General features: G+C 41.2%; 1 protein-coding gene across 2 annotated transcripts in view; it reads right to left on the reverse strand.

Moving 5' to 3' along the window:
- SLC25A21 (solute carrier family 25 member 21) overlaps positions 1 to 11,324 on the reverse strand; it is a 248,677-nt gene that overhangs the window by 231,251 nt on the left and 6,102 nt on the right. The window contains exon 1 of one of the 2 annotated variants that reach the window (XM_027880705.1): positions 10,448 to 10,538. The exons of the other annotated variant lie outside the window; for it this stretch is intronic. Coding sequence (XP_027736506.1) covers positions 10,448 to 10,514 — 67 coding nt within the window. The 5' untranslated portion in view covers positions 10,515 to 10,538. Of the gene's footprint in view, positions 1 to 10,447; positions 10,539 to 11,324 lie in introns of those variants that run through there. 2 annotated transcript variants of the gene reach the window in all.

Raw genomic sequence — 11,324 nt, forward strand, 5'->3', positions numbered from 1 at the left:
CGGCTCAGATACAAAAATTCTTCTAAAAATCCTGAGCACGATCATTAAAGTTTTTTTGAGTTTTAGATTCTCAAAACACTTACAATTCTGAGGATAAGATCTAAATTCAAGTTTTAGTCAAACTTTCAACTTTTGAAACTAAATCACATAGTTCCACAAGCTGTAAAAGACATCAAATGTCCCAGAATCCATAATAAAGAGCTGGTTTCGCTGTCTCTCCTTATGGCAATTAGAACATTTTAATCTTTTTTTCTTACCATCCCTTCATGTTTTATCAAGTTCAGTACGCTATTTTGGAGCCAGCTGAAAAAACAAAGTTGAGCAATATTTACTACACATTGAAAATATATATACTAATTTTGAAAATCAACCCTTTAACTAAATATTAAGAAACGAGTGTTGATAATAGAAAAATAAGTAAAACTTCACATTTTTGCAAAACCACTCAGAATTGGCTCTAAGAGGGAGTGAAATAAATAGTGTAAAGAATCTTCTCAACCTGAAAGTACTGCTAAGACTCTCCTTTGCTTTTTTGAGTGTTGCTGTTTGGGGACACCAGCCACACATCTGCACACTTCCACATAATAAATACAGCAAAAAGCCCAGGAAACTAGGCTGAACTGGGAAATGATCCATTGACTAAAGACTGAAAGATGAGCCATAAACTATGTTTCCTGACAAAAACTGACAGATTGAAAATGATCCAGAGGGAAAACAAAAGCAGCTGTTAGCAGTGTAGTTCAGTGACTGAAAAGCAGATCTAAAGGCCAATTACTCCCGTGCTTCCTTTCCTACTGTATGGGTGGACTTCTCAACCACAGTCAGACTCCCTCTACTATAACCTTATTTTCTCATCAGAAAATCACCACTGTAGACAATTGAAACATTATTTACCTGTTTCAGATGTTGGTGAAATTATATCTAATTATAATGAGTCTCCAAGACATATTGCAGGAAAAATGACAGGTACTTATCCTGCAACTATTCAACTTTCAACACAACCAAAGCAGTGGATCTGTGCTACAGATTTTCAGCAGAGAACTACTATCCTAAAATTTAACATTTAACACATATTCCACAAATAATAAGTAGGTATCAGAGACTGAGAGTTTCTCATTATAAAAACCAGTATTCATTTACTTTATCCATCAACAGGATTGGTGATGGTTCCCATAGGCAACAATGCCAATTCATCTCCTCCAAAGGGAAAAAAAATTAAAGAAACCCCTGCACTCCAGTTGAAGCAGAACAGATTTAAGGCCTTTATAATCAAGATTCAGATACCCGAAAATACTTAGAGACATCCCTGTAATCCATTCATTGCAATACTGATTTTCAAAACTTCCATATCCTAGAAGCCACATCACTATCTGAAAAGAAAGCTTTTTTTCCTACTTGTCTTAAGCCCTTTTAGCTCTTTTCATTCACACCAACCCTAATCATAATACTTAGGCCAGTCTGAATAGTTTAGGTTAATACAATCTTTTTTCAGAGAGAATTTCAGGGTCAGTCTTGTAACAGATGAGTTCCTCCAGTCTCAGGTATATGATTTTGATTGTCTCCCACCCTGCTAGCTTGAAATAGAAAAGTAACATGCATAAAGAAAGAACATTTACAAGTATAAGAAGGACATCCAAGGTAATGTTGCAGAAACTGAACTACAGTTATGGGAAAATTTGTAATATCATCACTTAATAGGCAGAAATGCCAGATTCTATGCGCAGAAATAACCAGAATCAGTTTTCACTTTCTCTTCTAGAACACTGCCACAGAAACATGAATACTTCTATCAAAAGGAATGCTTTGTTGCTACACATTAGAAGTTTATTCTTAATACATAATAAGCTTTTGCATTATGATAATTTAACTTGGATTTGAATACTAACATTGGTCACTAAGGACAACTGATGAAACAATAAACACAGTAATGAAAAATTGTTGTTTAAGCAAATATAACTTGGCTAACAGAAGTTGTAACAGCTTCAGAACTGCCTCTGCAGACAAAGCACTTTTTGCCTATAAACTCTACTACAGGCGTGTTCCAGTAATAATTATTTTGACTACCTATTTGCTTTTATATGTATAATACATACTATTTCACAATGTTATTTAACTCGAAAATCTGACAACAAAATTTTATAGTTAGTTTTGAAGAAGTATATAGCTTTAAGCTTTTATGCTTTGCTGTAGGTCTCATTCCTGCAAATACTTGAAGGAAGTTAACATAGGCTTACAGCAACGAGCAACACAGTAGTCTTTACTTTGGTTATAGTTGGGAATTTGAGAGCTTGAGGAGATTTCTGCAATATCACATAAAATCTAAGGTAAAATTAAAATATTCAAGACTGAAATTCCTCACAGTGGAAATCAGGAGCTATTTGCATATTCATTATACTGGGACAGGAACTTATCTCAAATTTTTGGTTTTATATATGGTATCTTAGCTTTACGACCATCTATTGACCTTTACCAGTAATATGTCACCACTTGCAATCCTTGTGGTTGATTCAACAAAAGTCAAATTCAGGACCACTGGTTTTGCAGTACACATCTGAAATCTGCATTTTTTAATCATTATTTTTTTTTGTATCTTCACGCTTTTATTTCACATTTTATCATCCAAAATTACGTATGCTAATCTTCTCATCTGCAACAGCTTCAACATACATTTTTAACCATCTGCCACCCATAGGAAACAGCACATTTAGCATCTTATCGTAGTATTGCACTGCCATCTTGTGGGGAGTAGAATGAATGAATGTAAAGAATCATTACTTGGTTTTCTAGGTTTGGTCATTTTAACAGGGTTTGGGTATTTTGGGGAGCGGGAGAGGAGGGGTGGGTTGGGGGTTTTTTGAGAAAAAAACTTGTTATACTAAAAACAATAGAAAATTTATAACCTTTCTTAAAATCTGCAGGTTCACCATAAATACAACATCTGTCTTATTGCACACCCATAGAGGATTCTGTACACAAAAAGTTTTGTCCCCATTAGCTAACATACCAGAACAAATAAAGCTGAGCCAACTACTCGCTTTCCTCAGTGTTGCTCTTGGAACAAAGACATAGTAGAACTGATGAAGTTGTTGCAGGATTGTCAAACCAAGAGTGAGTACCAAAGCAAGGCAACACTAGCTTAGTCTGAAATTTAACCCTCAGGTTCTACAAGCAGTTTGTTATAAGTACTTTCTAAGTCCACAGACCAAAACCAAATTTTTTCCAGGGTCCCAGTTTCTACAGAAAGTCCTAAGCATACAACAGGTGTCATGACATGTTAGAAGTTCTGAAAATTCTTAGTTTGTTTCTGTCACTGTTACATAAACATGTAAAAATTAATTCATATCTTAACCACCACATAAAAGCTGTTGCATTTAAAAAACCCACATAGCTTGAAACACATTTAAGAGTTCCAAATGGGTGTTCATAACTTGTTACTACAATGCAATGACTTGATCAAACAACATCAGTTCATCCTGGACACAGTCAGAAAGTTTTGGTCAATGGCTCTGTAGCTAGGTGGAGGTCAGTGATGAGTGGTGTTCCTCAGGGCCCTGCCTTGGGACCAGTGCTCTTCAAAATCTTCATTAGTGACACAGACAGAGAAATCAAGTGCACCCTCAGTAAGTTTGCAGATGATGTAGCTGAGTGGTGCAGTTGCAACAACAGAGGGATGGAACATGGACAAACTCGAGAAGCGGGTCTCATTAAGTTCAAGAAGTCCAAGTGCTGGGTCAAGGCAACCCCAGACGTGGTAGAGATTGGGACAAGAAATCATTGAGAGCAGCCTTGCAGAGAGGGACTTGGGGACTCTTGTGGATGAAGGGTGGGAAATGAGCCAACAGTGTGCGTTTGCAGGCCAGAAGGCCAACTATATCCTGGTTTGCATCAAAAGAAGCATGGCCAGGTAGAAGGAGGTGATTCTGCCCCTCTGTTCTAATGAGACCTCGCCTGGAGTGCTGCAATCCAATTCTGGGGTCCCCAGCACAAGAAAGATGTGGACCTGTTAGTGCAGGCCAGAGGAGGGCCACGAGCTGGAGCACCTTTCCTATAAAGACAGGTGGAGAGAGCTGGGGTTGTTCAGCATGGAGAAGATAAGACTCTGGGGAGATATTGTGGCCTTCCAGTACCTTAAGGGAGCTTCCAAAAAGGAGGGAGAGAGACTGAACAAGGGAAGTTTTAAAATAAACGTTATTAAGAAATTCTTTACTCAGAGTGCTGAAGTGCTGAAACAGGTTGCCCAGAGTGGTTGTGGATGCCACATTCCTGGAATTGTTCAAGGCCAGGCTGGATGGGGCCCTAAGCAAGCTGGGGCTCTGATGGGGCCCTAAGCAAACAGCAAATCTAATGAATGGTATCTCTGTCTATGGCAAGGTGATTGGAACTAAATGATCTTTAAGGTCCCTTCCAAGCTCAAACCATTCTATGATTTCATGATTTCACATAGAAATTTTCAATTGTTTCTTTTAAACTAAAACTATATTTCAAGGATTCTCTTTCTTTGAAATAACTGAAATTTTAGAGGAATTTTGCTAGCTTCCAGCTTTGCATATTCAGCACAGTATATGAAAACTCATGAGGAATAGCTTCCACTGAAATTAAACAAGGTTTTCTAAGGCAATATCAAAACATTTCATTAAGTGAGAAGTATATGAAGCAAACAGTCCAATCTGTCTTTCAGATTCAGGGGTGTATTTTTAGTATTATCAGCTGGTAGAAAAGAGGATGCTCAGAAACTGGAAAATATTACAGATTTAAAGTTCGAAATGCTGCAGTAGGTGGGGAAATACTCTTAAAAATTTCCACTGGGGAATAGTTCACAAGGTATCTTCAGCTGTTTCATTACATGGCATTTTGCATACCCTCAACTAGCTGGTCACTGCATGGGTCTGCAGCATGGAGCTATATTCTCATGAGATGAAAAGTATTGTGTTAAATGGGTTTTAAGTGTTGAGGAGACCAAAGCTAGCAATTCAACCATACTGGCTTCAAAAGTAGTGTGAGTTTCTCTGAGCTTCCCTGGTGGCTGTTCCTTATTCTCAGAGACTTGCTAAAGTCAAACTGTCCTGAATACTGTATTCTCCTCTTTGAACTGTGTAATGATGAAAGCCATAGGGATTGCAAAGACCCTGCAAAGGTAATTAACTTTTTCTTTTCAGCATGTTTCATGAAACACAGCATGGGTAGGTGGTTGTCTGAGCAGAAACAGATAGAAATCTTTCCAAGTCTTAACTTCCTGACTGTCCCTATGTCCTCCTGATTTCTACAAACATTCTAGAGGAGCTTCAGGATATCTGATATCTCACACACACATAATTTTCTTTTGGTCTTCTCTTCACCCAAAGTTCTCCTTACAATATTGCCAATCAAGCAACTCCCCTCCAAAGTTCCATGTCCAACACTAGGTAAGCACGCTATTAATTTCTCAGACTAGCAGAGAAAATTGGCTTCATTGGTTGCAGCAAGTGCATTCCCTTGGAGTAGTTTAACTTGCAGAAGGTTTCCTTGAAACTAATACTATTTGACTGCTTCCACCCTTAGCTTTTTAATACAATATTTGTTAATATCCCAAACACCAAATCAAGGCAGTGAAAGACATTGAAAAACTGTGGCCTCAGATAATATTGCAGCCCTAAGAGACTTCAGAGAAAAGAAGGTTTAAGCATTTTAAAATATTATGGTTTCAAGTCAAGATAGTTACTAGTACTCAGCTAGTTGAAATTACCTCTGAGCATTAACTGATTATTTTAGTAACATGGGAATGCAAATTGCATGGCTTAAAGGCAAGAAAAGAGCACACAAGAAAACACAGCACATTGCTCTTAACTTCAATTCCCATAAAACTGTCAGAAAAATAATAAAAACAAATTAGTTAAAAACTGGGGGGGAGTGGGGATAGACAATTTTCCTGCTGTTTAAAGTGCTTCCTGTACATCCATCCAACTCCCTCTCCCATTCATAGGGACCAAATAACTTAGGCATTTCACAGAGTACACTGGCTAGTGTACCTTGCAATAATGTTTGTCTGCCTGATGTCTCTAGCGATATGAAGATCAAACACTGTTTTTAATACTGTATTCACATTTGACAGTTTTACTTCGACAAGTGGCCTTCCTGCTTAGAGATCCTGTTCAAAGAAGTTGCTGCCATCCAGGGTAATCAACTTTGTCTATTCCTGAAATAAACACCTCTCAAAAGAAAATATTTGACTTTCAAAGGAGCTTAAAAGAATTAGACTCCCAAATCCTAACAGGTTATCTGGAAACCTAACTCTTAAAAAAAAAAAAAAAAAAATTAAAAATTGAAGCCAAGAGGTCCAGCCAGGCAGAAACCCTGCTGTTCCATGAAAATACGAAGAATGGGGGGAAAGAAGGGACCAGCCTCAATTATTCTTACAAAGTAGTTATTTTATTTTAAAGCTAATTTTGTTCTGACTTTTCCATAACCACTTTGCAGTAAGAGAACCAATGGTTCACGTTCAGTTATTAAATGGAATTAGGCAAAGAAACACACTGAATTACAGGAGCAAAGTACCTAAAGATCAGTTAAAGATTTGAAAAACATGTCATCTCTCTATCACTATATATATTAAAAAAATTTGTCAATATTTTAACTTCAAAATTTAAAATGTTTATATGATATTTGCACATATGAAAGAAAGGTGATAATACAACAAAATATAAATTAAATTTTATTTATGTTATTTGTGGGTTTAGCTCCATCTGCAGTCTGTTGTTATTAAAAAACGAGAGTACACCTATACCAAGTAGTAACATCCTAAAACCTTTAGGGTAACTATATTCAGCCACTTGCCTTCACTGTGCCAAGGGTATGTGTACAATTGTTTATGACATATGCACTTCCTCATTAAACTGACCCAACAGTCTGTTACAAGGATGTCTTGACAAATTGACCTGGGTATCACATAACATACTTCGCACTCCTCTCCATGAATAAAGAAATATCCATCAACTTTGTATGCAACACTATTGTTTTAATTTCTGGCTTTTTTCATACACGCAGACAAAACAAGGATTTTTTTTTTTTTTTTTAATCCTCGTGCATTAGAGAAACAATTCTTCTTGTGATTTGAACCCTGCATTGACTGAACTTCTCAAATAAACTTCTGAAGAACTGCTATAAATCTAAGGAAATCAGAGATTCCCAAGTTGTTCTTTTCACAGTGATTCCTACAGTTTAGAGAGTTTATTTTCTGTTTAATTTTTTACTATAAATTCCACACATGCCTTAGCTTACTAATTAACCACTAGAGAAAAGGAGTATGCCTAGAGTTCTCTGTACTAGAAGGGCCTCAACTTACTAACGAAGTGTCCCAATTACATTTCAATCAAAGTCCTGTTCCTCACTCAGACAAGCAAACAAAACAAAGTATTTTCAATTGCGCTTTTAACCTTCATTTGGTAATCTGAAAGACAGGAACAAACAATGCCATCAGAAGCAACATAAGCCAAGACCAAATAACATTTTGTTCATACTTAAGATTTAGTTCACCCTCAGGAAGCAGAGCTTTCCATTTCACACGAAGTCAGATTACAAGCCATATGAAAGCAGATGCACTCCTTGCTGCAGAAAAAGTATGCATGAAATCTGTCATGCTTGAGTTTTACAGTTCAATTACAGCACAGAGACACGAAAGTTTATCTTTAACTTAGAAATGCCTATGACAGCTAACCATGGGTTTAAATATTTTCCTTTAAAATAATGAATACTTTCCTTTCTCCTTCCTTCAGCATGCCAGTATCTTCCATTTTATCAGCCCTGCAGACTAGGGGTCATGCTTGATTTCTTTCTTTCCTCTTCCCCGTCTTTATTAAGTCCATGAACAAGTCCTGTCATCTTCCATAAAGCATCAAAAAAATCATTTATTCCTGTTCTGACAGCTTAGGCTTATCTATAATTTTCCACTCGACCTAGTAGAATTACTTCTTATCAGATCCCTTTGCATCAGACATGCAGATGCTAAATTATCTCTCATTTTTCCTTATGCAGACGGTTATTTCTGACCCTTCAGTTACACCTATTGGGCTATGCCATTCATTCCCAACCACCTCACAACATTCCTATCGCTGTTTTGACAGATTCCAACTCAGAGTATCTTTCTTAGAAACAGCTTCATACATTCCCTGTGCTTAACTAACAGTGGTTTGTTTTGTTGGTTTTTTTTTTTTTTTCAGTTTCTTTCTAAATACTAGGCTGTGATACAGACAGCAAAGCCACTCTAGGATGTCTGTGACATTCACATAAGACCAGGAAATATGACAAAGCACCTACTGGAGTCCTATGTCCTTCTGCAGCAGCAGCCAAAAGCAATATAGTGTGGTCTAAGTAACACTGGGAAACTAAGGTCAGGCAACAAAATCCCTCACTAGGATGAAATACTAAGTACACTATCAATAACTTACGCCCTCCATCCTTTTTTTTCTGTTTCCACCTTTCCATATTGGATCCACTCTTGCCTGAGAAATGTAACCTTAAGACTGAAAACCTCAAAGCTACAGCCTTCCTCTTCTACTTTCTCTATAAATGAACAGGAAAACACCATTGAGCTTTAAGCATCTGTCAAACAAGTTTTCAAGTTTGAGAAATTTCACTCTAACATCTTAGAACTCCCACTTTGAGCCAAACAAATCCTGGTACAATTTTAGTGTGTTCAGACTTAAAGAACAGTTGTTATTGGTTTATTTCAAAACAAATGAGTAGAAATATCTGTACAGATTAAAGGTTAACAATGGAGCTAATGAACCTGTCGGCCTGACAGGAAACTAAGCAAAAGGATGCAAGCATCTTCAGCATTATGTCTCTGGACTAGATAAAACTTGCTTCTTGCAGTATACTTTTAAAAAAAGTTAAGTACAGATCAGTTGGTTCCTTGAATTGAGAATTCTGTTAAGATTTATGCCTACCAGATCAGCAAGCATTTTTCATTCTGTCTTTACATCACCCTCAAACACACTCTTCCAATTCTAGTCTTTCTAAAGTAAACACAAAGTCTTTCTGAAGTCTTTCTAAACACAAAGTAAAACTCTGTGTTTGTCTAATGACAATTTCCTTTCTGGTGTGTTAGACTGTCTGTTCTGTGAACAAAGAGAGCCTGTAACAAAAACAGGCTGCTGTCAGAGGATGGCAAGATACTGTGTTAGACCAGTCTGAATGACTAAGGCACAGGCCCACTGCTACGGGTAGATAAATCTGTCATCTTGCATAACATGTAGTGGCAAAACACCTCAGTATCCTTTCAGGTACAAAGGGCCTTCAACAGGCTAGGACAGGTTAAACCTTCCCTTTCCCTCCTAAAGGAAGAGTGGAGTGGTACCAAGCAGAATCTAAAAAAGCTTTAAGATCTCCAAGGCTGCAGAAGGGCTGCATAAACAGTCATACAATACAGTGGAAAGGCCAGGACAGAAGAATTCTCCACTTCTGCTATGACACCTCTCTCTGTCAAAGCAGAAGGTTGAAAACAAAGGGCATACAGAGTCACTGGCATGAAAAGAAAGTGCTCAAATATGTGTTGGTGGCAGGAATGCACAGAAGTGCATTTAGGGATAGCAAGAGAATTAGAGGGAATGGAAGACCAGCTCACATGTAGTGCCATGACCACACAGGACTCACCCACAGGAGAATTTACCTTGTGGACCTTATGGAAAGCATTACCATGTAGCTTTCCTCTTTCATGGAAAACATAATAGGACAAACAGCATTTAGACCTCAAGAGACACTAGAGAACACTTAAAAACACACTAAATAGTTGAAATATCAACAGAATTTACATGTATACACCGAAAGAACAGAATATTGTGTAAAAATCCCCTACACCCTGGACTGACTTGAATATTTCGGTTTATATCGATTTAGGTAAGAAACTTGAAGAAATTAACCAGCATTGCTTTCATTGCTAAATTGTAGCCCTGCATCGGTTTCTCTGTAACGCAGCGACGGAGAGTGCCACGGGGAAGGCGTCTGGGCAGGGGAGCCGCGTTTTCTGCCCCGCATCAAGGCATGACAGGCAAATCCCCGCTGCGGACTCCACCGAACGCGGCTCCAGCTGTGCGGGCGGGGGACGCGGGCGGCTGCTGCCGTTGAAGGGGGCCCGCCTGCCTCCCTTATCGCCCGAGGGGCTGCAGGGCGTGTGCAGCGCAGATACGCCGCGGAGCCCCCCTTCGCCCCCCCCCGCGGCGGGCCGAGCACCGTTACAGAAGTTGCCTCCGGGACCCCCGGGACCCCCGGGCCGTGGGTCGCCTCCCGGGCTCGCCCCGCGCCGCCCGGCGGGGGAGGAGCCGCCGCTGATCCGGGCCGTTCCCCGCCGCCGCTCCGCCGCCTGGGCAGCGCGGCGAGGGGGAGGTGGCGCGCCTTGCCTCTGCACCTCAACTTGGCGGAGCGCCGGCAGGGGACGGGCAGACCCTTCCCGCCCAGGAGGAACGCGCCCACTCACCCGCCGAGCCTCCGGCGACGACTTGGTTAGAGGCCTCCTGCAGAAAGCCTCCGCGCTGCCGAGCCATCCTTGACTGCGCCGAGGGGGCGACGAGAGGCAGCCGGCGCCTGGAGAGCGGCTGCCAAGCCGGGATCGAGTCTGCGCTGGGCGGGTGGGAAAAGAGCCGGGGGCGCGGCGGGACCGCGGTTATCTGCGGGCGGGACGGGGGGCCGCGATCGCCGGGGGGCGGGGGCGCCGGACCGCGGGGCCCCGCTGCGGCTTTTGGCAGCCGCCGGGCAGAGGGCGGGCAGGGCACGGGCTGGCAATCGCAGCGGAGAAAGGCCTGCCCGGTCGTTTCCAGCCGGGAAAACCGCAGCCTTTCTCTTCGGGCACAGCCGAGGCGGCCAGCGCTGGGATCGCCTAGGCTGGGGCGGGGAGCGAGGCTTTGGCGGCTGTCAGGGAGCCGGTGGGGGAAGGCAGGCCAGGCGACTTCTCAGGCTCGGGCCATGTCCTCCCGTCTCGGGACTGGTGCCACACTTGAAGTTCTCCTCCCCACCGCTGCTGGGACCCAGCTAACACCCGCAGATCCCCTGCTGCTCCACTTCTAGAAAGGGTCGCTTGAGCCTTTCTGCTCACAGGCTGTTTCTGAAGCGTACTGTTCTTTTAAAACTTGTAGTCTAAAGTATCCAGCTCTTCGCTGTTCAAAAGACACGCGTATTTTGTCAACTGGAGTGTAACCTGTTGGCCCATCTTAGTAAACAAAACGGTACCAGGGCATGGGCTTGAAGTGCTGGGACATAGCACCAGTGCTGGCAGCCCCCAACAGGGGGCTTCAGCAAGGCCAAGCTGTGCCTTTCCGGAAGATGCCAGAGTACAAAGTGTAATGTAGAACAAAAGT

The sequence above is a fragment of the Empidonax traillii genome, unplaced genomic scaffold (assembly GCF_003031625.1).
Source record: "Empidonax traillii isolate 1590-97213 ecotype Southwest subspecies unplaced genomic scaffold, ASM303162v1 scaffold74:size2480735, whole genome shotgun sequence".
Lineage (NCBI taxonomy): Eukaryota > Metazoa > Chordata > Aves > Passeriformes > Tyrannidae > Empidonax > Empidonax traillii.